General features: G+C 44.5%; 2 protein-coding genes across 3 annotated transcripts; one reads left to right on the forward strand and one right to left on the reverse strand.

Annotated features, from left to right (window-relative positions):
- Positions 1 to 342: 342 nt before the first annotated feature.
- On the reverse strand, positions 343 to 12,911 carry IFRD1 (interferon related developmental regulator 1). Of its 2 annotated transcripts, XM_030015267.2 has the most exons (12): positions 12,562 to 12,911; positions 10,307 to 10,411; positions 9,702 to 9,783; positions 9,130 to 9,254; positions 8,684 to 8,841; positions 7,328 to 7,378; positions 7,053 to 7,231; positions 6,839 to 6,947; positions 4,340 to 4,474; positions 2,950 to 3,078; positions 1,830 to 1,925; positions 343 to 1,038 (listed from the first exon to the last, which is right to left on the reverse strand). In XM_030015267.2, exons 1-12 carry the CDS (start codon positions 12,605 to 12,607, stop codon positions 949 to 951), a joined length of 1,305 nt encoding a protein of 434 aa, XP_029871127.1. In that variant the 5' UTR covers positions 12,608 to 12,911; the 3' UTR covers positions 343 to 948. The 2 variants fall into 2 exon arrangements, with proteins under 2 accessions (XP_029871127.1, XP_040979553.1); XM_041123619.1 differs by lacking the exon at positions 7,328 to 7,378.
- Positions 12,912 to 15,591: 2,680 nt separating this feature from the next.
- LOC115341026 lies at positions 15,592 to 17,106 on the forward strand. Its single transcript, XM_030013177.2, has one exon. It carries the CDS (start codon positions 15,592 to 15,594, stop codon positions 17,104 to 17,106), a length of 1,515 nt encoding a protein of 504 aa, XP_029869037.1.
- The last annotated feature ends 9,847 nt before the right edge of the window (positions 17,107 to 26,953 follow it).

Below are 26,953 nucleotides of genomic sequence, written 5' to 3' on the forward strand. Positions count from 1 at the left end.
GGTAGAGCAGTAGTTTTCAACATGCGGAAAACAGGGCAGCTGGAATGGCTACTGTAAGACAAGGGACAAGGTGTTTTGCAGTACCAGAACTAGAAAATATTTGACCATTACAAAACTGATAACAAATGAACAGTAGGCTGTTGTGCAGAGCATATGCAAATAAGATACACCTTCAAAACACAGCAAGGTAGAGTTTCATGTAGCATCTACTAAAGTGTTGAAGACTAACCCAACCACATGCCAGAATGGGCACCTAAACAAACCCATCTGTTTCAACCTTTAGGTTTTGCTAGTGTTCCACCCTTTCATTCATGTAATAATCACTTCTACACAGAAAGCAAGCAGTGAGAAACATCTTTATTCCAAAACTTAAACATCCAATTTCAGAACATGAGAATCTTGTTTTTATTTTACATTGAAGCAAGTACTTGTCACTCACTACTCCACTGTAAGTGAAGGTAATTGAACATCATAGTCCCCTTCAGGATAAAGTCATACCATGTAGAAATTTTTGTCCACCTGCCACTGAAGAGTTTAAAAAGTTACCAAAATAACTTCACATGAACAAGTTCATCTTTTCATATTAGCACATTCTTACCAAAACACTTGGTCAGTGAATTAATTTATTTTACATAAAGCAAGGAATCCAATCTGACACACGGCATTTGACTACAGTTATCCCCCCCATTGAACAGTTCAGTTACAGTATATTCAACCTTTGGAGCAAGTTGCATCTAATGCAAGTCTTATAATGTATCCCTGCACCCAATCTTGCATCTATCTATATACAGTGTATATGCAACTAAGCAACAACATGCATTATATTTACAGATTTTATACAACATCCCTGTGCACAAGTGCAAACTGTGACTACAGAAATTAAAAAATTCATTTAAAGGTTACAAATATATTTTAGTTATGAAAATCAAACCCCATGGAAAAGGAGATCTAGAAAAATTCCCCCACGTCTGCTCTTTTATCACGACATTTACTTCTAGCCTTTGTCCGAGCCTTGAATGCTGCAGAGTTGTACAAGTGCTACAAAATAAAAGGAAAAATTAATCACAGATGTTCAAAAGGCTTATGTCCCCTTTAGAGAGGTTTTTTTAATGTTAAGAAACAGCTGAAAATATCTTTTTATTAATTAATCTTTGGAGTAAATTGGTAGGCTTTCTGAAATTTATAGTAGAATATCTGCACCAAAGGCTGATGCATTTTAATATACATGTGTTTAAAAGAAACTTGGACTGTATAAGAAAGGCTGAGCTAGGAGCAATTCTGGAAGCCGGTCAGTTGAACATCACACAGACACAATGTAGATTAAGTGCCCCCTGGATTACACTTGGTAGCACCATTCCTCAAATTGTTTGTACACATGATGAGTACGTTCACAACCAACAGAACAAATTCATCCTCCTAGTGTCTGTCTCACACTGGAGAGAGTTTGGGATACTGGCTTTATAAAGACTCAGTTTCTATGGCTTCTTGTAGGTCCCTACCCCAAAACCTACAGCTCTCATAAGGGCCCGAGTGTCACATGTATGGAGCATGAATCTCGTACCAATCAGCAACCATGTCAACCAACCTTCAGACCCCCTTGGGAGAAAAACAGTAGCAGACATGTGCCCAGTGGAAAATCTAAAATAAGAGCTCAAAGAGATGCATACAAGCAAGGCTTGGTTTCCTTCAGGACAATATGAAGCATTGTTAGAACTAAAGTGATGAGTTTAAAGATGGCGGCCTCTAAAGTGCATGTTTGGAATACCATTTAATTCAGGAGAAATATAGCATATGAAGTAAAGAAAATACATTAAGGTGCAATAACCTACCCTTTCAAAACGGGATATCTTCATTGTTTTCAGAGTTGCAGCATCTAGCATTACTGGTGGACCAAGCTCAAACACATTCCGAAGAAAGTCATTTGACTAAACAAGAAACACATCAAAAGATCAGTTTCTCCTTTGATTATCGAGTCTCCAAAGATGACTACTGTTAAATATCAAGTACTCCAGTAAGAAATAGTAGCAATTTGACACAAATCTTAGTATCTTTTACAGTTAAGCCAGAGAACACTTCTTCCTTTAATCACAATAAGGCTAAGAACTAAAACTGCCCTCTTGAGAAGACATAAACAGCTACCCCCCCACCTTGACATTTTTGTTCCAGCAAATTAGACACTGTTCTGTTACATGCCCTACACAAGATCAGGCAGCTGGACACAGATCTGTATGGTTTCACAACACACCAATTTTAAAATATCTGGCTGTAAAATTAGTATTTGGAAAAGTTGAAAAAGCTGCTACATGCCTGGGCTCCCTCAGTCACATAGAAATGCAACTGACAATGCCCTGAAGATTTTAACACCATGATTATCACAGCAATTTGGGAGCATATACTCCTAAGCTAGAGTTCCTGCTTCTGCTATGTATCTAAACAGATGACTAGTGAACAAGCAGTTCCTAGAACAGAGATAAGGACTTATCCCTTCCTTTTTGGAATGCTGTCATCATTGGCCTGCAAGTTGGGCTCATCATTTTTTACTAAAACTTTGCACTCCTTTTTACAGGCTTGAACAGGAAGGGTGGAGGCATGCAGCTTTATAGCAGCCAGATGACTACACCACTCTGCTGAAAGAGGGCATAAGGATTCAGGAAAAACCCTGAAGCTAAGAAGATGCTCAGCTTGAAAGAAGATGCTCAGCTTGAATCTCTTACTTGTTTGAAGTCTTCTAACTGCTAACCCAGCACACCCAGGCTACAACTCAGAAGCAGCTCACCCCGACGGTTCTAGCTCACTGTAGTTCATTTTCTAAGTGCTGCCTTTTAACACTTCTAATGAAGGCCCATCATTTCACCAAGTTCTACTCATGATTTTGTAATTCAGACTGAATGACTACAAAGAAACCGGACAGGGAACAACAGTCTGAGCATGTATCAAACAGCAGCTCACCTGCAAATGATATTGCATCCCCGACCCCAGAATCTCCTTGAAGGTATCGTAAGTTTGTTTTTTAACCCAGCAGTCAATATACATGCGCTCAGGTCCAAACTTAACCATCTCTGTAGGAAAGTCACGCTCCTATCCAAAATTAAAGGAAACAATATATATAATTTTAATTTAAACAGTCTTTTGTATTAGGAATTGTATATGTCTCAATGAACTTCATTTTCATTAATAAATCTGGCACACCAAAACCTTCCAAATAATATTGCATATGCTAAAGATTGTATTCGTTTCTAAACTGATGCACACCTAAAGTTAAATCTCATGTAAGACTTGAAGCTGACATTCTTCAAGTCAGAAAGCATTTAAAAAAACCCACAACACTTAACTTTCATCTTTAAAATAACTTTAAGAATTGGACTTATCTCCAGAAAAACCAGTTTTAGTACAGGAGTCACCTTTCAGTCAGTTTGTAAGCCTCATTTAGTCCCCACCTTTCAAGTGCAGCAAGCTACATTTGTGACAATGGAATGTAACAAGCCCTAGTAAGTGACTCAGATTCTTCTACAGGCAGAATCTCAAAGGTGACTTCAAATCACTTCAAAGCCTTCTCCTTAGCTTCCGAGATGTTTAACCATTCCAAATGTCAACTAATATTTAGTTGGTCTTACCCATACAGCAATGTAAAAAGTAATTATCTGACAAAAAGATCTAGTTCAAGAGGTGTAAGATAACAAATAATCCATTAAAGTTATAGAAGTTTGACATTTGTCTTCGAGGCTTTACTCAGAAGTTATGTCACTAACCAAGTATTTTGAGAGTTCTGCTTTGTGTATTGTTCTCAATCTGGATACAGAAAACCAGAAGATTACAGCACAACAATTAGGACAACTCCCCCCTCATACACAAACACTTCTTCAGCCCCTGACAGAGGTGCCATCTGGAAATGTATCTTAGTAGTAAGTTGCTTTTTGTTTACTATGCACAACAGTTCAGTAAGAGATTTTACAATAAAACTTTTCACAGAATTCAGAACACTAATTTGCATGTACTACAAGTTTTCTGTGAAAAAAAATCTGCTCATGGTATAAAATAAAAAGAATTTAGTATTTACAGTGCAATTTTTAGCCTTCTTTACAGGAAAAAAAAAAACCCAACCCTTTTCAATAGGGAAGTCAAGTCTGGAGCAAAATAAACAAAGTTCAACTTTCTTTGCTCTACATTTCCAAAAAAGCAGTTTTGTGTAAGTGATCAGAATTTGAAATCTCATTTAAACTATTTTTTTTCCTGTTGCTTTTACTGAAACAGTAATTCTATTTAATAATAAAACGATTTTCATTAAATTGTACACTACATAGTTACAATCCAGACATTCAAAGCAAGACAAAACAATTACCTCAACAGCTCGTAGAACATCTCTGAAGACAGATCGCTGCTTTCTTTTATCTACTTTGGCTCGGTGCTTGTTTCCATCAGTAGCCAGAGCTCTTAGTTTCTCTGTCAGAAGCTCCATATCTTCATAAAAGAAATCCTAGTATAAAAAAGTGAGGGTTTTTGGTTTGGTTTGGTTTTCTGGGTATTTTGTTTGTTTGTTTCTTTTTTTTAGTTTCTGGCCTTAACATCTTTTCCTGCAAATAGGAAAATGGTTCTCTCCAAATTCTGGGCATGTAGACCTCTACAACCTGTTACTTAAAGAGAAAGAGATGGCACTAACTTCCTGTAGTTCCTTCTGCAGTGTTTAAGCCAGTAAGAACAAAGTCACAGCATCCAATTTACCCAAGAAGGACACTATCAAACTCTGTTTTGGTAGAGCTACATGAAACTGTACAGCTCCTTCAACATGTGTATATACCTGTCACTCTGTTCTGCTCCATAATTCCAAGAGACTCAAACTGCCTAACTGATCTGCTGAACCTGGCTGCCGGTCCTGTTGACAAGCTGAAGGCACTTTCAGGTTATTAGCACAGAACTCATGCTGCTGGAGATGGATCTTGAGACACCATTAGACTGACAGTACAGAATATTTAGTCGTTAGTCTCGTATGGGGTGGAAAATTATAAAGCAGTTTTTAAAAAAATGCTTAACAAAACACTCCAAGTAAACATTAATGCATAATTGTTTAGCAGGAAATATTTTCTCCCCTCCATTTGCTAATTCAGTGGTAGTTTACCTGGATTAGTAAGAATGTATGTAAACTTATTAAGAAAACCACAAAAACTTGTTTTTAGATCTGTCAACTGACTAGGCTGAGTTTACTGCATGCTTTTTAAAAGAAACTGGTCAAAGGCAAAACATGGTAAGCATTTTTAATCCGTGCTGATTGTTAAGGATCCAAAGAGAGTAATTTGTAATGATTAAAAAGGGCATTTCCTCAATGGAACAGAAGTTTTTAATGAATATAGTCTCATTTGTTAATGCATTTTAAAGATTTTAGTTACTTGCAGTCAGTTTGTCCAAATAAAGGATCGAGTTCCAGTCTCTCTTTTTTTTCTTTCAAAGTTGGGGTCCTGGTGGGCACAAGAAGCTGGGAGGGGACACAGCCAGGGCAGCCGACCCAAAGTGGCCAGTGGGGTATTCCATACCATGTGACATCATGCCCAGTATATAAACTGGGGGGACTTGGCCTGGGGGGGCAGATCTCTGCTCAGGAACTAACTGGGCATTGGCCAGTGAGTGGTGAGCAATTGCATTGTGCATCACTTGTATATTCCAATCCTTTTATTATTACTATTGTAATTTTATTAGTGTTATCACTATTAGTTTCTTATTTTCTGTTCTATTAAACTGTTCTTATCTCAACCCACAACTTTTACTTCTTTTTCTGATTCTCTCCTCCATCCCACTGGGTGAGGGGGAGTGAGTGAGCAGCTGTGTGGTGCTTAGTTGCTGGCTGGGGTTAAACCACAACAGTTGGCTTCCATAACAAGAGACTCAAATCCCTCCTGTTTGCCATTATATAGAAGTCTTGGCATATTGTTTCAGATTATGCAGTGTTAGTGTGTCATGCATCGTGACTCAATTGGAGTCATCTTTTCACTTTGGACAGTGTTCTGGCAAAGCTTGGCAGCCTTGACCAAGCTAGGAGCCATTCAGGCAGCTCTTCCAAACTGTGCTATGGGTAAGTGAAAACTGTTTCCTTCAGTGCTGTCAAGAAAACAGTTCAGAAATTAATAAGGTATATTGAGAAATGTAAAGGCAAGTTTAGCTGTGTATGATGTAATACCGAGAAGCTTGCACCTAATCCAACTCAAAAGCAAGCCCCAAGAAATCTCACCAAATGTAGCAATGCCGGTATCTGTGCAAAATTTGTACAAATCCTTTCAAAATCTGCCCCCTTAAACTGACTGACTAGTCCCCAACTGACTAAAATAGTCACAAATGCTGTGAAACCATCATGCAACATAGTTATTCTTCTCAAGGTACCTAAATAAGGATACTGAAAATGCAATACTAAAAGTTAACATGGTTTCTACTGAAGGATAGATTTTTAGCTGTGAGAGAAGAATTGTGCAGGTTGTGAATCACTAACTTGTCTGCATAAGTATCTAATGAGTGTTCCCACTACAGTAAACAATACTGTTTTATCCTGGAATCTCTCTAGGATTTTTTTTTTTTTTTTAAAGCTGGTGTTGGATTTAGATTTTAAAGCTTGCATACTACATTTCTAGTTGCTCTTCAGTACTGTTTGATATGTTTTGTTATATTGGTCCTGTTCTGCAATATGGAAATTAGTGTAAAAAATGATAGCTAAATTGCTGTGAGTCATTGCTATACCCACTTAGACTGGGGCAGACTCAATACAAAGAACACAACCCAGTGAATTCCCCGCCACTTGTTGAGATCCAGGGTGCTACACAACACAGGTTAAATATTTGTCTCGTCATCATCTACTTACAGCATCTGTTTCACGTGCCAGTTCAAACAGAAGAGCTAGTGTTTCTCCAGCAGCTATTCTCATGTTGAGATCATCACAAGACAGGAGACTTGGAAGTTTATGCAAGTGCCTAAGGAGTAAGTCACATTTCATTAAGATCTGCATTTTGTTGACACTGCTTCACTGCATATAAAAACAGTCATTACAAATTTTGTTTTCCAGTAAAGATACTCACATTTCAATTTTCTTCTTCACTTCATTCATTGGACAAATGGTCAACAACAGTGTCCATGCTAAGAGAGCACTGACGTGAAGCACAGTATTATGGGTACTTGATACACCATTAGTGTCTCTATCTCGCTGATAGGCCTTTGTGAAGATGTTTTCCAGGCATTCCATAGTAGAGTACAGTTCCTGAACAGGGGAAAAAAGATCATGGAAGCAGATTAAGATCCACACATTTCCATATCGTCAATTTATATACATAAAAAAAGTATTATTTATCCTCACCGTAATGTCATCAGTGACAATGAAACAGCAAATCCCTAAGCAGGTTGCACACTAGACAAAAGAAAAAAAAAATGTCAGCATTTGACATTAATGTTACTGTTGACAAAACCTCTGAAATTCAGCACCTGGAGTAATTGAGACTTGAGACTAAGACCTTAGCAGAGTAGAAGTCTTCAACACTGTTTAATTCAGCTACCTTGTAACAGTTAGCTCTCAGTTCCCTCTACTGTCAGGATTTTACAATATATGCTACTTAAAAGCCTTAACTATTCATGCCGTATTATCTAATACAGCTTACAAAGCCGCTCCAAAAAGCTACATGTAGCACTCCTTTCACCCAATTATTTTGAATCCCACCAGAATTCACTAGCAGAAATTATGCTGATAAACAGTAATGGACATGTGATATGTATACACAGCTATGGGAAGCATTTTCCCCCTTTCTGCCCACTTTTACAACTAAATGTCATGAAAACACTGGACTTCAAGAGCCTTTCTTGGCACTTTCCAACTTTTACTGCAAGGCCCTACACATCTCTTCCTTATCCCCCGTATTCAACTCAGTCTCCTCTTACAAAGAGTAAGAAAAGAAGTGTTTGAAAGTGATGCCTGCACTAACCACAAAGGACTCAAAACTACACTTAAACAGGACAAGCTTTAATGGCTTTTGTTTGTTTGTAGAAACAACTGCCATTGAACTAATACTGGCTCCTCTTCCAGCTGACAGTATCTATTGTAACACAGCTTGTGTAAAATAGAAGTAGCCAGCTATGTAATAATAAAGGCAAGTTGGAAAATACTAGTTAAAACTCTGAAGCTTAAAAAAAACCCTCTTGGCAAGAGCTTTAGACTGTCTTCAGTCGATATTTCAAGTATACTGCTAATGTTTAGATGAGATGACTGGGTGAAAAACTTAAAAGTCTTTTGGTAGTATGAATGTACCAAGTATGTAGTTCTAGGTCTGCTATATATAGTTTTATCATACATAAATATATTTTACATTCCTCTGCTGTTAAAGTTAGAATTAATACAGGAAGAAGGATACATCAGTCAGTGGGAAAACTTTCTTTTTTTTTTTTTTCTATAGGACTTCAACATGTGCCCTCAGAACTGCAGTAAGGAGGCTGTGACTTGACAAAGTACTTTAAGGAAGTCCCTAGGCTGAAGAAGAGAATGACGTTCAACCTTTAGGTGGAACTTTTCAAGGCAGTGAAAACTGCTATGCATCATTCAGAGCATACATCAACATCATGAGTTCACACTAGTGTAGTAACCTTTAGTTCTGGATTACACAATAGTGAGTTGGTCAAAAACTGCCCTCTGTCCCTTCCTGGCAAATAAACATTTTATACTTACAGCCTGTCTGGCTTGGACACTGGCTGTTCCATCACAGACAATCTTCTTCAGAACCGGACCAAGGGTCTTAAAAATCTCTTCACTTTCAATTCCTGACCCCATCTGCACACACAGAAGACATGCCAGTCCGGCAGCTGCACACTGTTCGTCGCTCTTACCTAGAGATTAACATGCTATGATGAGTAATCACCTTGTGCATTGGTTCCTTTAAAGATCATTAGTCTGAAAACTTGCAAGTGGAAATTCAGAAACCAACAGAAGATAATTTCAGTTAATTTTCTAGGTCAGTTAAAGTATAACATCTAAATTCAAAAAAGGAATGTTGTTAACATAACTAAATTAAGCACTCTATAAAGTACTAGAGAAGCCTCACAGTCTTAATTCCTTTTAAACAATAAGGTATTTCATGGGGATTATTGCTTTCTAATAGCAAGCACGTTAATTACCTTTCTTTATGCAGCGTTCAATGCTATCAGTTAGTGTCATTCTCCTTTCCATGATAAACTCATATAGTATTTTAGAAGAAAAAGCACTTTTCAGACTTTCAAGAGCTGCTTGTCTTGTTTTTGCACTGTTAGAAGAGAGAAGGAAGACCTCCTGAAATCAGCACACATCCGTTAAAGCTCAGCCTTTATTTTTATGGTAGTTTACATCTGTCTGCGCCCAATAGAAGAGTAACCCACAGCAGCACCATGAAGTACAAAATGCTATGAATTGCCTCCTTCCTCAAGGACAGAGAAACTTAGGTTGGAGATAGAGTTCACAGTAGTACACCAAGCTAGAAATAAAGTCACTCTATTTCAAGCCACTAGGAAAGGAAAGTCTGACTCTCACATATCCAAAAACTTGGCGGAAGTAGAAAGGTCTTTTCAGATCCACAAGAAAAGCAAGTCCTCCCCAGCATGAAATAACTGTAATTTCAGTAAGCATATAAAAGAGTTTGATGCATATTTCCCTTCTCATATCAGAGAAAGCCAGAAAACAATGGATGAATGCGTTTCTTCAAAGCATACTATACCTCTTGTCCAATGTAAGATCAATAAATCCCTTCAATTTGTATTCTAAGTCTTCTTGAGTGGCTTCTTCATCAACTTCAGGCCCTAATCCAAAGGAAATAATTTAGTCCTACTGATATACACTTTATTAGCAGACACAGCAGTATCCAACACTTAACATTTTTAATACTAGTAAATAAGCAGTTTAACATAGACAATAGCTGCAGAATTGTTCAGTGTTACAGCAACAGGATGGTGTTAAGCCTACTGCATCGAACTGCCCCTTAAAATACTTTAATAACAATTGATCTATTGATACATTTGTGCTGTTTCTATACCTGCTTCTTACATGTGCCAAGACATGTGCACTTTAAAATTCTTACTGTCTCCAAAAGTTAGCATTGTATAATTCTAATAGAAAGAAGCCCAATAGTTTCGTGGGAGGCTCATGAAACCTGGAATACATTCTTACCAAACAAAACAATAGCCACTAGATTAACAATCATATAGCATTTAACAGAATGTCATTATTTTGCTACTGCTACTTACAGTCTAGTACTTAAGCTCTTAAGTCAGCTCATGGTTTATGTTTTTAAAAAGATGAATAGGTATAAATGAAAGAATATACCATCCTCAGTGAAGCTAGCAGGATCGCTGAAGCCACTGCAGTGGCTCATAGTTTCAATTGAAGCATCTTCATCACTAAAAGGCTGCACATTTCTGGGCTGACCACCTTAAGGAAAGATGAATACAATAGTTTGTTCATTCTTCATATGCAAAAGGAAGATCTGAACACTGAAAGTAAGATTTAACCCTCCCAACAGATTCACTCTCCCTGACTCAGCCACGGAAAGCACATTTCTTTCCTCTGCTAGGTCTTTTACTCCCAGCTGTTCTGAAGACCGAGTTGGCTCTGTTCTGGAAGATTGTTTGTGAATGGTGGGGAAGAGCCCACCTAGTTTTCCAAGTATCAGTAGAACTCCTGACTCTGGATTTAGGATCTTTCTACAATCAACTTCAAGTTAATGCAATTTCCTGTGACTGTGCTTTAAAAGTAGCTCTATATTAATGTAACTGTTAGGACAAGCTACCTAAAGAAATCGCCATACAATCTTTATTTTTCAATTTTGAGGTACTTCAAGGCAGGATAAGTTATACATTTAGGCAAACATACATTACCCAGTTCAATGCAGGATTTACGGGATTAGGTATAGTATGTGCAGCATCAGCAATGTCCAACCCTATTTCAATACCGAATTACAAATATGAGCCAGAACATCAAATGCTTCAACAGGGGAAAAAAGTTTTCCCTCTCAGGATCAAGAAGGCCTCGGCTCAGGAACTTCAGTCTTTTTGAAGAAAGGAGTATTATTTTCACCAGTGATCATTTCCACAACGTTTCGTAACTGTATCTTATTCTTACAGCATTAGGACTTGGAGGAGTTTGATCTGATAATATTGTAACTTCTAGTGCTGTCCTATGCTAGCCCTTACTTTGCATCTACTAACGTTGATTAGCAAAAGAATAGTTTTACTGTTATGTCTCAACAGTTCCCAAATGTCATTTACAGAACTCAGAATTCTGCTCTTCCGCCTAGCTTTTTGTGGTACAGTTGATTCTAAATTACTTAAGAAGGCAGCACACAGTGCTTGCCCGCTTCAGGCAGGCTTCCTGGACTACCAAGACCCCCCCCCAAAAGCGTTTTTATCTAGGCAGAATCAACCTTGAGTTGATCACTGTCCAAGTGCTTTTCCAGTAAAGTTAAATTCACGCTTCAGAGGTGTTGCAGCTCTGAGCTGCAAACCATCTACTTGTATCACTGACCATAACCCTTGATGCTTCCTATAGTTACAGAGGAGAAGCACTAGCCAATGCGCAGACCGAGAAACTTGGAAGCTCAGAGTTCTGGCACAGCCACATTCTTGCCTCTGGTGATGTCAAGCAGGGAAGTTCAATGGGAGAAGTGGCAAGAATGACTGCCAGCCCTTCACAAACTAAAATAAAAGCAGCTGCAGAAAGAGCCAGTGAACTGCTCACTTCCTGAACATTGAGAGAGACAGACTCTGCTCACAGCTATGGCAGCCCGAAGTGAAATTTCTCACCCCACAAAATCTCCATTCGGCCCAGGCATCAGCACCTCAGCCACACACATCCCGGATCGGTATGAAGACTTGTTTACCTTCTAATACCCTCCTTCAGGCCAAGAAAGCTTGTGGTTTTTTTTTTTTTTTTTAAAGGCACTGCAGCCTTTCGGAGCACAATACACCGACGTACAGCCACACCAGCCACCGGAGTGACAGCAGCAGCCGTCCCCGTGTCGTCCCCCCCCCCACCCCCCGGGAAGGGCCCACGCCGGCGGCGGTGCAGCGGCGCGGACACCGGCGGCTCTGCGTGCCGGCGACGGGCCCCAGCGCCATTCAGGCCGCGGGGCCCGGCCTCCCCCGCCGCAGCCGGGCTCCCCGTGCTGCCCCGGGGCCAACCGCCGCCCTCAGGGCGCTGCTCGCCGCCGCCGCCCGCCGCCAGGCACGGCCGCCGCCTCCCCGGGGCCGCCCGCGCCGCCGGGCGCATGCGCGCAAAGGCCGTGAGGTGGCGGTTTCGGGGCCGGCTCCGGTCAGCCCGGCGGCGGCGCCGCCCGGCCCAGGCCCGGCTCCAGGCCCGGCTCCGTCCCGCCCAGCGGGGAGCTCCGCGGCCGCGCCCGTCCGCCCTGCCGCTTCCCCACTAAGCCCCGCAGGGCGCCGGGGAGCAGCCGGCCCGGCCGCCCCGCGGCCTCTCTCGTCGGCCAAGGCCTTCCCCCCCCCTCCCCTCCCCGCCGCCGCCCCGGCGGCTCGTCGGGTGAACTCCGCGCCCGCCCGCCCGCTCCGGAGCCCCCCGGCCGCGCTCACCGGCTCCGCGCTGGTGGTTGCTCCCCCGCTTCTTAGGCTTGGGCATGGTCGCAGCGGCGCTCGGCTCGGCTCGGCTCCGCTCCCGCGGCCCCTCTCCGGGTCTCGGTCTCTCCGCTCCCCCCCCGCCCGGGAATCAGCGACAATCAGCCGATGGAAGAGCAGGATGGCTTTTTACTCCAACGCCTCTGCGAGGCCGACTTCCCGGGCCGGGGCAGCGGAGGTGATTGGCGAAAGCAGGCGGAGGACGAACCGGCGGCGAAGGCAGAAATCCCCGTGGAGGCCCGTGAGCGGAGTCGATGCATCTTTCTCCTCTCAGACACCCGGGGCTAAAGGCGCGGAGGGGGCGCCGGCGCCGCTTTTATAGCCCGCCGGCCTGCGGGGGCGGGGCCGCGCGCGACGCGCCGTTGCCGCCAGCCAATGGCCGGGCGTGGCGCCGGCGGTGAGCGGGAGCCCCCCCCTGACGCGGCCGCGCCGCTGCCCAGTGGCGGGGCGGGGCGGGGCGGGGCGGGGACGTCGCCGCCTCCGCCGCCCCCGCCTCCGCCGCCGCCTCGCGCGCCCTCTGCCGTCGGCGCGGCCGGCGGCGGGAAACGGGAGGCGGGTGTCGTGAGGGGAAGCGCCGCGGGTGTCGTGAGGGGAGGCGCCGCGGGTGTCGTGAGGGACGCGCTGGGGGGTGGCCGCCGCGTCGCCGTCGTGGGACGCCGCTGCGCGAACACGCCGTTCCGCACCGATAGCCGGGGCGGGTGGGTTGCTGCTTCGCAGCGGGCTGTCTTCCGCGCACGGCGGAAGGGGGGTTTCCTGTCACGGTTTTGTCCGTTCTCTCTCCCGGTTTAGAGACTTGGCGCTTTTAAGCCGAAATGCCTTTATTTTTAACCCAAAACTGATTTTTTGGGGTTCCGGTTTTCCGCCGAGCTTCCAGTAAAGAAGAACAGGGTAGCGCTCCTACCCACCAAAAATACATTGGGTTATAATATTTCTGAGGCGTGTGTGTGAATTCTCACTGATGGGCCGTAACGCTACCACCGTGTCTGGGGGCGGGAAGAGAATTTTGTGGAACTTGCTGAAAAGTTATGTAAGACATAGCAGCGATTACACTCTTTGAATTCCTTTGCGTACAAAGTGTATTTACACTGACTTCCAGAAAGGCAAACTTTCATAACAATTCTCTGTAAGTGCTGCATGAAAAATAAAGGAAATGGGGTTTAGTGACCCGTCTGTGCATCTCGAGTAAGGAAATGCCAGTAGTGTCTATTTCTAGAAAACGGTAGCTGTCAGCTGTGGTACCGGTGGGTGCTGGCAGAGCCCGATGTTTTGGGTTGTTGTGCGGCGTGAGCCTCCTGGTGACCATTTCCTTGGGCATGGGAGAGTCAAATTTCTGAAAAGGTCTAGCCAGTTCTTCTAGCATCCTATTTAAGAAGAGCAGAAAAAGAGACAGAAGTCAGTACGTACTGCATGCGTACAGGACAACACGTGGGTGTCTCAGAGGCACCGGTGGCTCTTCTCCTTCAGGTTGAAATGTCAGAGCAAGGGACAGCCTTCCAGGCAAGTAGGCGGAGGAGTTGCAATTAAATACGGAAGGCATAACTGTACCCTTGGGTACACAAGAGTTAATATCAGAACGAGGGAGCAGTGCTGGGTAAGCTACAGCACCTAATGGCAGCCAAGCATACTTGTACGGCGGGGGTATTTGAGATGCAAGATGCCAATACCATTTTAGTGAGGTCAGCCATGTCCTAACCGTTTCCTGTGTGCTGGCCCACTTAATATGTAGATTAATCTCAGAGGTGCAGGCTGACCGCCCTAGACTTCACTGAAATTGTTGCCATCATGGTGATAGCCCCGTCTCACAACAATGGTGTCTGAGGCTGCCGGCGAGGATTAGGTTTAATGCCGAACGCCTCGCAGGTGTGACAGAGAGCCTGAACAACACGCAGAACTGTGCGCGTACACGTGGCAGTCCAGGTGTCCTGCAGCGGGCAGGCGCGACAGCGTGTAAGAGGCTGAATTGTTATCTCGAACCATTTGCCTCAAAGATTGTGAGGTATGAGGGACTGGGCTGTCATCAAGGAACTGTGAACTGCTCATCCAGAGCCCTTTGTCTCCAAGATGGCCGGTTTAAGTGGGACACTCCTCTGTCCATAAGGACGATTACCAGGCCATTGAGGCATTCAGGGGAGGAAACTGGGCTGGAGCTGATAAGATATTGGTTTCTGGTATCGATCACGCGAAGGTCGTGTGTGATGAATGAAACCTGCAGCGCATGACATCATCGAAATATGCCCTATAAAGAACCCCTAGAAACAAGTGGTGAAGGGGGGGGGCCTTTTCTTCCTCACCAAAGAATTGAAGATTGAGGACCAACGGGACGCCGCTGGATCCGTGCTGGTGACCTTCCTTGACCGACTGCTGGCCTGAGGACCAACGGGACGCCGCTGGATCCGTGCTGGTGACCATCCTTGCAACTCCCACCACCGACTGCTTGCCTGAGGACCGACGGGACGCCGCTGGATCCATGGTGGTGACTATCCTTGCAACTCTATCCCGACTGCTTGCTTAATTTCTACCTTTTCTTCCATTCTATCCTATCGCTACCATTTTTCCACTTTTGATACTTTTGATAGTAAAAACTCTTTTGACTATACGGCATTTGACCTCGTTTGTGTCTTAATCTCGCTCTTGGGATCATATCGAAACCTTCCCCGACATTGGATCGGGACATTTAAATTGGCGTCACGGACAGGATCCCTTGAGACGAGAGTGCCGTACTGTTTCCCTGCTTTAATACGCGAGACCTCTCAGGAACGTAAGGGCGGCAGGCTTGTGGTGTTTGAAACTTTACGTGCTGCCTTCCTGAGACGACTGCTTCCCCGCTTTTTATAAGGTGTTTGAAACTTTACGTGCTACCTTCCTGAGACGACTGCTTCCCCACTTTAACACGTGAGACCTCTCAGGAACGTAAGGGGGGCAGGCTTGTGGTGTTTGAAACTTTACGTGCTACCTTCCTGAGACGACTGCTTCCCCGCTTTGTATAAGATGGGTGATAGCAAAATTGCCCGTTTGGGGAAAGAAGCTTTGTTTGATTTTTTAGAAAAACATAAAGCGCGACCCTCTGTGCTTGGGATAGACTGGGCTCAGGGAAATTGGTATAATCTGCAGAGCGTTGTTGATCGGATGGTCGCTTTACAGAAAGATGCTAGAGTGCGGTCAGGGAAAGGAAAAGCAATTGTCTGTGCCGTTCTCGGAGCCAGTCTGGCCGCAGCAGTGGAGGATAGGGATTGCCACCTCACTGCAGAATCTCAAATTATTGAATCCCTCCAAAATCTTGTTCAGTCCCTTATGGGACAAGTGGCGGGATTAAAAGCACAACTTGAAGCAGAAAAGAACCAAGTGAAACATTTGCAAATTGCTCTTAAGGAGCAGCTCCTTGCAGGTACTGTCCGTGAGGAAATTCCTCCAAGATCAGAAATTGGCTACCCCTTTAAGGACCTGCAGGCAGCAAAAGAGAGAGTGGAGAAGTTAGAGCTGCCTTCATTGCGACCTTTAGTCAAAACTGAATATACTTATGATGATGAGCAAGACCAGTTCCCCCAAGTTACAACTAAAGAGGTCCCCTATACTGCCACTGAGTTGGCAAAACTAAAAAAGGAATTTGGCCGAACCCCTAAGGAGTCAGAAACGGAGTATGTGTGGAGAGTATCATTGTCGGGGGGGGACCAGATTCTGTTAAGTGAAAAGGAGGCGGAAGGGTATTGGGGACCGGGAGTGTTTTTAACTACTGGGAATCACCGTGCCCCCTGGTCTTTAACCCAACGAGCAGCCTATTGGGAGGGGGGTTTGAACCCCTTGGAGAGGGGAGATCCCCTCGCGATTACGGGGACTGTTGATCAATTAGTGGAGAGTGTGCAAAAAGCAGCTTGTCTGCAGATGATGTATGATCGAAAATTGGAGCCTAGGCAGGAGTCCCCAATGATGATGTTGGTGGATCCTGAGCGAATGACTCCCCTTATACGGGGACTCCCTGATTCCCTGAAACCAATTGGTATACAATTACAAGGAAAGATACAGGCGATGCCCCAGGGCGAGAGTGTTGGGGCTGCTTCAGGAGGATTCACGCCTGATCAGCACCGCCGCCCCCCAGATAAGAAAATTTGGACTTGGGGAGAAGTGGCCCAGGAATTAATTAATTACGGGCGCAAATATGGTCCTGTTAACCCTCCAGCCACCAAAACAGACTCCAGGGGCTTGAGGCGGACTGAAGTAAAAATAGTTCCGTGCCCTGGGAGTGATAAGAGAACACCCCTTGCTAAACCGCCGGGGGGGAGAGATATCCCGAACAAACGTAATATACTGTGGGCGCGGGGATACCAGAAGGGGATCCCGCGTAGCTTAATGGACGGGATGCCAACAGACAAATTGGAAAAATTGGTAACAGCGTGGCCTGATAAACCAGTAAACAGAAAAGTGGATTTTGAGAATACTACCCTGAGCACACCTTCCCTGATTGATTTATCAGAAACAAATGCCACCCAAGAGCCGGCGGGAAACTAGATCCTTCGCCTTCCAGTGGTGAGCGGGGGGGCGAAGGTTGGATGTATATTAGACAGCTCACTGAAAACGGCCAGGGTGATTTACTAATTACAGGCATTGTGGGACCAAGACAAGTCCCAGTCACCTTTTTGGTAGATACCGGAGCTCAGATTTCAGCTATTAAAACCAAAGATGCTGCTAATTGCGGAATTACACCCTCCAAACAGCGGCTTTTTGTGGCAGATGCATTCGGCATTGTTCAGCCACAGGCATTAGCAATGGTCAGCCTGCGTTTGCCAGGAGAAGATAGTGCCACTACAGTGACAATGGTTGTGGGGGAGTTTCCACTTAACCTTTTAGGACTCGATGTTTTAAAAGGAAAAACCTGGATTGATAACCAAAGCAGACAGTGGTCGTTTGGCTCTCCCACAATAGATATTCGGCTGTTAAAAGCCGCGCCGCTGCTTCCCCCTTCAAAGCTTACAAATGTTAAGCCCTACCCGATACCCTTGGGGGCCAGAGAGGGAATAGCGCCTGTGTTAGAGGACTTAAAGGGACAGGGTATTGTGATTCCAACCCATTCTCCTTTTAACTCCCCGGTGTGGCCAGTGCGAAAACCTAACGGCAAGTGGAGATTAACTGTAGATTATCGCAGACTTAATGCAAATACCGGTCCATTGACAGCTGCGGTACCAAATATTGCTGAGCTTATAGCTACAATCCAAGAACGAGCCCACCCGATTATGGCAACAGTAGATGTTAAAGATATGTTTTTTATGGTCCCCCTGCAAACAGAGGATCAAGACCGCTTTGCATTTACTTGGGAGGGTCAGCAATTTACTTTTACCCGACTCCCACAAGGATACAAGCATTCCCCCACTCTAGCTCATCATGCGTTAGCGCAGGAGCTAGAAGTAATTCAGACAGAGGAAGGGGTCAGTGTTTATCAGTACATTGATGACATTCTTGTAGGTGGGGATGAAACAGAAAAGGTTCGGAAAACTCAAGATAACATAATTTCTCACTTGGAAAGCTTGGGGCTGAAAACTCCACCAGAGAAAATACAAACACCCTCAAGCGAAGTAAAGTTTTTAGGAATTTGGTGGAAGGGAGGGATGACATGTATCCCCCCTGACACCCTTTCCTCATTGGATCAGATTAAAATGCCAGAGTCAAAAAAGGATTTACAGCACGTACTAGGATTACTTGTGTTTTGGAGGAAACATATCCCTGATTTTTCAATTATTGCAAGACCCCTATATGACTTGTTGCGAAAAGGGGCTCAGTGGGAATGGACGAGGCCCCACGAAGAGGCATTGCAATTGCTAATTTTTGAAGCAACTGCCCATCAAGCCCTTGGTCCTATTCATCCCACAGACCCTGTCCATATTGAATGGGGATTTGCCAAAAGTGGGTTATCAATACATTTATGGCAAAAGGGCCCCAAAGGACCCACTCGACCTATTGGGTTCTATTCTCGCAGTTTTAAGGATACAGAAAAAAGATATACTGCTTGGGAGAAAGGTTTGTTTGTAGTCAGTCTAGCCTTGAGAGAGGCTGAACGGACTATTCGACAGCAGTCTATAGTACTTAGAGGCCCGTTTAAAGTAACCAAGACTGTTTTAGCAGGAACTCCGCCCCCTGACGGGGTGGCTCAGAGAGCCTCTGTACGAAAATGGTATGCCCAGATAGAGCATTATTGTGACATTTTTACTGTGTCTGAGGGGGCAGCAAAGATGTTAACCATTCAAGAGGAAATACGTGAAACTGTTAATTGTTTGTGTAGTTTTGTCAGTGATTGCTTTGTTAATATTCACAGAATGTTCATTATAACACCACAGATGTTGTTTTGGTCAACTATTGTTACCGCCTTTAATATCTGGGGAAACTCCTGTGCCCCTCTTTTCGGCTTGGAGTGGCAAAATGAATTTGTGGCTCTAGGCCAGCAAGTGGCCAACACTTTTAATCTGACTAATTGTTGGGTATGTGGTGGGCCCTTAGGTTTGGAAAGCTGGCCATGGACTGCTGTCCCTATTTCCCCAAAATGGTTAGTGAGTAATTACAGTGAGGTCAAAAATGATTCTTACTGGAGTGAAGACATGCAGCCCTGGACAATACAATACCCAGTCCAAGGTGAATATTGTCTGAACCGAACACAGAAAGATGGTATTCCCGTGGGAAATAGCAAGTGCAACTGGACCTATACTTATGACAACCATTGCCTCACTGATGGTTGTAGACCAATTGATTGTTCAAACCATAGGGCAGCTATATCACTGCCAGAGGGGGGCGACCAGGCATATTGTCGCCTTTTGAGTTCTAGTTCTCCAAACTTTGTGCCTCGCTGGTCTGGATGGGCCTGGGTGAATCAAACAGGACACAGGAAACAGTTTTCCCATTTTTGGTCTTCCACTAATCAGTCTAATAACCTTAATGTTACCTGCTTTTGGCACCATGATTCTGGTGCCTGGAAATGCAGACTCACTGATAAAACATATTCTCATCTCCCTGATGGGACTCAAATTTGGTGGTCAAGTGATAATAAAGACTACTGTAAGGGACATTTGAGTATAGGTCCAGATGGGCTTCCTATCTGCTGGGACACCACAGAGGGGGTGGGAAAAACTGTGGACAGGTTGTTGATGAATGGTCCATCAGATCATCCTCTGGGAGTAGGTAATTCAACATATTTCCAATCACCACAGACACCTACTGGTTTGTTTGAAAATGGTACACGAGCCTTAAAGGGTCACTATTGGGTGTGTGGCCAACGGGCCTACAAACTGCTACCAACAAATTGGACTGGAGTGTGTTATGTGGGGGTAATTCACCCTTTGTTTTTCCTGCTCCCAGACGATGAAGGGGATGGACTGGGTGTTAAAGTATATGATGATCTCAATCGATATCGACGATCCATTGATACCGCTATAGCAGGTGGGAGTGGTCAAACCTGGGGCAAAGACAAGTGGACGCCTCAACGTATCATACAACATTATGGACCTGCCACCTGGAACCCCAATGAGTGGGTTAGCGGTGCTCGAGAACCTATCTATAACCTAAATCGCATCATCCGGTTACAAGCTGTCCTAGAGATCATTACTAACGAGACAGCCCGTGCCCTTGATCTATTGGCGGATCAAGCTACACAAATGCGAACAGCAATATTACAACATCGCATGGTTCTCGATTACCTGCTAGCCGAGGAAGGAGGTGTTTGTGGTAAACTAAATGATTCTAACTGTTGTTTAAAAATTGATGACAGCGGGAAAATTGTTAAACAAATTACTGCGGGAATACGAAAGCTGGCCCATGTTCCTGTCCAGACATGGAAAAGCTGGGACATAGATATGTTTTCCTGGCTCCCTGGAGGTCCATGGGTTAAGCGAATCCTATTTTACTTGTTGTGTGGCTTTGCCATGTTATTCTTTTTACCACGTGTCATTCCATGCTTTATACAATTGATTCAACGTGTTGTAACTAATATGCAATTCGTAACTACTATTTCGCCTGACGGTGTTAAACAAATTCGCGCTGTGCACCGAACCACACGGTCGGTAATACAGATTGTATAAAATGCTCTTTTCTGGCTTTTCTATATAGCTATCTTTTCTCAAAACCACCATGGGTCCTGAAACAATCTTTGAGCCACGGGGTGGTGTAAGAGGCTGAATTGTTATCTCGAACCATTTGCCTCAAAGATTGTGAGGTATGAGGGACTGGGCTGTCATCAAGGAACTGTGAACTGCTCATCCAGAGCCCTTTGTCTCCAAGATGGCCGGTTTAAGTGGGACACTCCTCTGTCCATAAGGACGATTACCAGGCCATTGAGGCATTCAGGGGAGGAAACTGGGCTGGAGCTGATAAGATATTGGTTTCTGGTATCGATCACGCGAAGGTCGTGTGTGATGAATGAAACCTGCAGCGCATGACATCATCGAAATATGCCCTATAAAGAACCCCTAGAAACAAGTGGTGAAGGGGGGGGCCTTTTCTTCCTCACCAAAGAATTGAAGATTGAGGACCAACGGGACGCCGCTGGATCCGTGCTGGTGACCTTCCTTGACCGACTGCTGGCCTGAGGACCAACGGGACGCCGCTGGATCCGTGCTGGTGACCATCCTTGCAACTCCCACCACCGACTGCTTGCCTGAGGACCGACGGGACGCCGCTGGATCCATGGTGGTGACTATCCTTGCAACTCTATCCCGACTGCTTGCTTAATTTCTACCTTTTCTTCCATTCTATCCTATCGCTACCATTTTTCCACTTTTGATACTTTTGATAGTAAAAACTCTTTTGACTATACGGCATTTGACCTCGTTTGTGTCTTAATCTCGCTCTTGGGATCATATCGAAACCTTCCCCGACATTGGATCGGGACACAGCGGTAGTACCTCACGGTGGAACGGGAAGAGTGAAGAGAAGTGTCGTAGCCCTTGTGTGTTTGAAGGTGGTCTCGCCAGGACAGGCGGAGGTAAAGCCCTGGAGAGGGAGAGGAGAGAGCGTCGCAGCTGAGGTGGGAAAAGCAGCTGCTAAGGTACAAAAAGGTGTTGCCAGACTCGGACAACCAAAATAAATTACAAAAGGTGACAAAAACAAAGAACTCGTGACTACTTTGGATATGTGACCGCTTTAAATTTTACTGGGGCTTCTGAAATACGCAGTAGTCTCCAGGTTACCGAGATTCCCTGGGTATCTGACCAACAGTTCAGTGAGGTCGCGCGAGAGTAGTTGCATATCACTGCTTAGTTTTGCCGTCTGTCTGTGACAGAACAGACTCTTTGTCTCGATTGCTGACTTCTTGCCCACTATCCTGATTTATTCTATTGGCAGGAACGTGTGGCGCCAGTAGGCTGGCTCAAGACAAGTTTCTAACAAAAATCTTTGGCTAAAAGGAGAGTCACGCGGTGTCGGCAATCTGTATACCTATTGTCTGGCTTGTGCTGGAGCTACTGGTGTCGGGGGTGTCACAGTTCCACCGGCACCAATGATACCAGCGGTAGGTGAGAGGTGGCATCCTTTGGAAAAACGCGTTTCATGAAGCAGCAAGGCGAGCTGGGAGCGGAGGGTGACAGCAAGGCAGGCGTGGCAGTGGCTTCACTACCGAGCAGGAGCAGCCCCACAGCACCCAAACAAGAAGAGCAAAGCAGGTCTGGTGGTGGTTACGAGTTTCGGCTAAGAGTACAGATGGCCAGTGACGGTCCAAGTGACCATAGTGACAAGGAGGTCTGAGGTCAGGCCAGAAAGCTAAGTCAGCGAGTCAGGGTCAGAATCGGGTTCAGTGAAAATAACCAGGGCCAGCCAGCCACCAGTCCAGTCATCATCAGAGAAGCCCCCAGTGAAGGGAAGGATCCGAGTTCAGCCCAGGTGGGTCAGGGTCTGGACCAGCGTGTACGTGGCTGGGCACAGGCTTATCTGTGACATAGCTCAGGCAAGGACCGAGGGAGAGTGCTTCAGCGTAAGCGCAGCTCCTGAGCGAAAGTAAGCGGCTCTTGCTTCTTCCAGCCCTTTCTCATGCAGCAGTTTGATCTAAGGCCACTCGGCTGCACCATGGCAGAGCTGCCTTCGAGCACAGGGAGCTTAATGCTGACAAAGGCCCCAAGAAAAGGGCTAATGAAGAACTTCGGCCCAGCTAAGGGACGTACGTATGTGACTGACTCAGTATTTGTGGCTTAGTAAGTATTTGTATGCCAGAGTTTGTAAACCATCATCATTTATGAACGAGTGGAAGCATGGCCAGGCATACTCTGTTTACACCATTAAATGCTGTAAAGAAGTCAGAAATGAGGGAATCACATGGATCCTTGATTCATACGGCTGTGTTTTCCTCCTCTTTTGACACGATGCTTCTGCTATCTTTGCAGACAAAATCCTTTGGATTTTCTTTTTTCTTTCTGCGATTCCTTAAGACATGACTCTTCAGACACAGCAGAGAATCCCAGGCTCATGCTGGTTGCCTTGTATTGCACGGTCAACTTTCTCACAATCATAAAAGATCTCAGAACCAAGAAAAGAGTCCAAAGCTGGAAGATGGGCCATGCTAAGGCAGTCCCTGGATGAATACTCCAAAATGCCTGTGTTTCTAGTGACTGACGGGCCTTCAGAGTGTGAACCTGTTAGCAGTGCCATGGTCCTCACTCTGGAACACTTAATGCTCCAGATGTTGTCAGCGTTGGTGTGTAGTCTCACTGCCCAAAATAAATCTGCCCATAACAAATTACAGCCACAGCCCTGCTCCGTTCTGGCTGCAGTCACTACAGTGGTATGCTTGGCTGTGACTTAATTGACTCTGCAGGCAAAGGCAACTCATTCGGTTCCTTCACATAGGTAGGGCACCTGGTCTTGTATCTGGGAAGAAAGACTCAGACTTGGAAGGGAAAGCTCATGTCAGGTCTTCACTGGGAAGGTGCTCAGATGGATGTACGTACTTCCAGGCATACATGCAAGATGTATCTGATCAGTTCTTACAGAGCGATTAATGACATTTCTGAGATAGCGATTGCAAGTGATGCGAATTTTTAATGGACAACAGTAAGATGCAAACTTCAAATAAAAATATAGAGAGGGAAAGCCAAGAGCTGCAGCTTTTTTCCCTTGGAATGCTGGAACACATACTGGAGGGCTAAACAGTTCCCTCTGTAGTATTTCAGGGGTATTATGTTGCAGCAAAAGTTGTACAGCATCCAGGTTGGAGGTCCTTTCATTTTTCCTACATCATTTACCTCCTGTCTTCTTATTTATATTTTGGAAGCCTGACCAGTTGTGGTCCAAGTACATCCAAGAACCCCAAGTCCAGAATAAAATTAAATGTGATGGCAGGCTCGCTATTGGAGTCACTATTATTAGAGCCTGAGGGAGTTTTGGTCTCAGCTGAAGGAGTAACTTCAGACACTGAGGGAAGCTCCTGATGTCTACAGCTGGCTGAAGTCCAGAGCTGTAAGGTGACGCAAAAGCAGCCCATACTCTTTTCCCTAATATCGGCAGCCCTGTGTGTATGGACATGCAGAGGACGTTTTGAAGGGAAAAGAAAGCAATCAGGGAAGAAGTTCAATTATGTATGGTGAGCGGATGGATTTAGCAAGCCTGCCTGCTGAAACAGAGGCTTGACCATGCAAATCAGCTAAGTGGTTAATGGTCACAGATAGCATCCTCTTACAGCCCTGGTGGTGTTTATATTATATATACAGTGCCAGAGGCATACATTGCAGTCTGCACATAAAAAGAAAGATGGCTCGTGCTCTTTCAAATTTACAATCCCCTTTAAATTAACAATTTCTGCAGCACAGTATATGTGGACTTTATTTTATGCATCTGAGGACATCCTCAGTCACACACTACCCTGACTTTCCACGGCAGGGGGGTTCAGCTGCATTCATACTCCAGAAATTTTTGCTGATTTTATCCATATTATACTGATACTTACCTCCTTTTCTTGAGGCAGATCCTTCGCTCCATATTTATGACTTATTCATGCCGAACTTTCTTGGACCTCAGTAAGATTTTTTCCTGGTAAGTCATGAAGAAACAATGCATACTTAAGCTCTCTGGTACATATGCCATTATTAATTTCATGTCTAAATTTGGCCGCCTGAACTTAGACTGTCACTGTCAATAGCAACTGACCACAAACATTATCCCTAACAATAACAGCATTACAGAGCAACTGTGCCCCCATGGAAAAAGAAAGATAAGACTCTTTGTCAAATGTAAAGCCCTTGCAAACATTTTGCAATAGCTAATAAGATTTTGCTAGAATAAGGGTGAACAGATTTTTTTAACAAAATATGTATGGGACTCTAGATTTGTCTCTAGTTTATTGTTTCTTGTGGGGCTTTAGTGAACAAACAACTTTGAGTAATGACGTCAGTGCTGTTGTAAAACTGTGTTGTAAAAGCAAGTATTTCATGCCTCTTAAGGCCTTGTATGTTGTCAGTTTGTGTCTTGCTTCACTTGGTTCTCTGCCTGCTTTGCAAAATTTTGGGTTTCCTAATATCAACCACTAAGTTGATGCTAAGTGTTACGGAGGAAAATCAGCGATTATCTGCTCTTCTGAAATGAAGTGGTTTTTTTAATTTATTTTTTCTTAGATCCAGGTTCAAGTTTAAACCTAAAATTCTTAATGACTTGCACCCCCCCCCAAATTAATTTCAAAATAGAATAGAGGACCATGACACAGCCTTTCCCCTAGCATGTGATACAATAATCAGGAGTACACATCTTGTTTTCTTTAGCAAACATGTTTCTATTGCATTATAATGCTGTTGACCTAACTGGTTAGCCAATATTCGGTGTCATTTGTAGGGGAATCAGATATTTCTCTGTTTCTGCCCCATTATTTCCGGGCAATGTGTATAGATGCTCATTCCACTGAAAATTAGGAAGGATTAAGTAGCAGGAGACAGTACTCCAAATCTCATTTCTGCCAATGCTTTAGCGAAAACCCCTCCGTGCACACACTCCTGTCTCCTTTTCTAGCTGTTTGCCAGGCACTTGGCTGTGTTCTGCTGCCACATTTGGCCATACAGAGCTGCAATCGATAGTCCGTGTTTGTATTTGCTGGGACGCTTCTAACGGCATGTCCCAAGCACTTCAGGCTTGCACGTGGGGCTGGCCCGTGGGCAATGATTTTCCATTACTGCAACAGTCATGAAGTGGAAGGATGCTAACTTGGCCTAACTTGCCATCAGTTGTATATCCTACCACGCACGCCACGTGTGCCAGTGACAACTGGAAGCACGTTCATAGCGTTTCTGTTCCTTCTGAATAGCACCTTGCCGTGCATTTGCCCATCACTTAGGAGAGTGGGCCTCCCTCCCCTTGGGCAGCACAAGCATTTTTCTCAGTTTGCTGGAATATACAACGCAAGGGTAGCTCAGACACTGAGCGTTGTAGCCATTCCTGGTTTTCCTCTTGAGCAGTTCTGGTCCCAGGAAATAGATTTTGCTATCCTTCCCTTTGATGCAGATGGACAATAACAAGGCAGCAGCACCTTCCAATAATTCTTTACCAAAACACACTGTGTTTTGCAAGACATCCCTTTGGATGCAGATACAAAGGATTAGTCCTGTTTGTGTTCACTAACAAAAAATTCAAATAAAACAGCATAGCATAAAGGATCAGAAGGGACCTTTTTGTATCTGCCAGTCCAAATGTTTGCTCTTCCAGGTATGTTCATCACATAACGAACGAACTCTTCGAATGAGCTCTTAAACGAACTCATTCAGCTGCAATTTAATTCTAGCCAAGTTTCTTATTCCCCCATCTACATATGGGAGGCTGTTTCCAAAGATCAGCCTTCTGTTTATCAGAACAATTTATTTGTGCCCAGCATTTATCAGTTTGTCCTGCCGATAAACCTGACCTTCACCTCTTCTGTGGTGTTTACACTTCTGGGAGCAGCCGTTTCCTTTCTCGGCCTTTGTTTTTGAGGGTGCCATGCAAATTCCCTAGGGCGGTATTCTTCATATGTAGCTTAAAGTATTTAAATAAAACATCTAATTTAGGAGCCAAGTCAGAACTTAGGTAGGCTGAGTGACTGGAGGTGCCCATCTCTTTCCATTGACTACAGGAGTCCCTGGTGACTGTGCTCCTAATTTATGCATCTTTGTGAAGTACCTGAAGTTGGGCAGCATGAACCTGGGCTTTAATGCTGTTGGTTTTTACCTCCTGACCAGTCTTGAAGGCCTTCTCTTCATTGGTTCCCATGGGAATTTATCCTTCTTGAACATAGTTGACCAGTATTCCAGATGAAGTCTCATCACTGTCATCGATAGCTTTCCTGCTTCTCTGTCAATTGGAAATACCCTGTCTGCAATGGTTTGCCATCATGTTTACTTTAAACAGGCCTGCATTCTGTACTGTATTTTTT

The sequence above is a fragment of the Aquila chrysaetos genome, chromosome 5, assembly GCF_900496995.4.
Source record: "Aquila chrysaetos chrysaetos chromosome 5, bAquChr1.4, whole genome shotgun sequence".
Taxonomy (NCBI): domain Eukaryota; kingdom Metazoa; phylum Chordata; class Aves; order Accipitriformes; family Accipitridae; genus Aquila; species Aquila chrysaetos.

What these genes read in the sequence shown, in the direction of transcription:
- IFRD1 (XM_030015267.2), bottom strand. Translation starts at nt 12,607, where the DNA reads ATGCCCAAGCCTAAGAAGCGGGGGAGCAACCACCAGCGCGGAGCCG. An exon ending in GTGAAGAAGAAAATTGAAAT is followed by an intron (nt 6,948 to 7,052) that starts GTGAGTATCTTT and finishes CTTACTCCTTAG; the next exon opens with GCACTTGCATAAACTTCCAA. An exon ending in ATGTTCTACGAGCTGTTGAG is followed by an intron (nt 3,079 to 4,339) that starts GTAATTGTTTTG and finishes AATTTTGGATAG; the next exon opens with GAGCGTGACTTTCCTACAGA.
- LOC115341026 (XM_030013177.2), top strand. Translation starts at nt 15,592, where the DNA reads ATGGGTGATAGCAAAATTGCCCGTTTGGGGAAAGAAGCTTTGTTTGAT.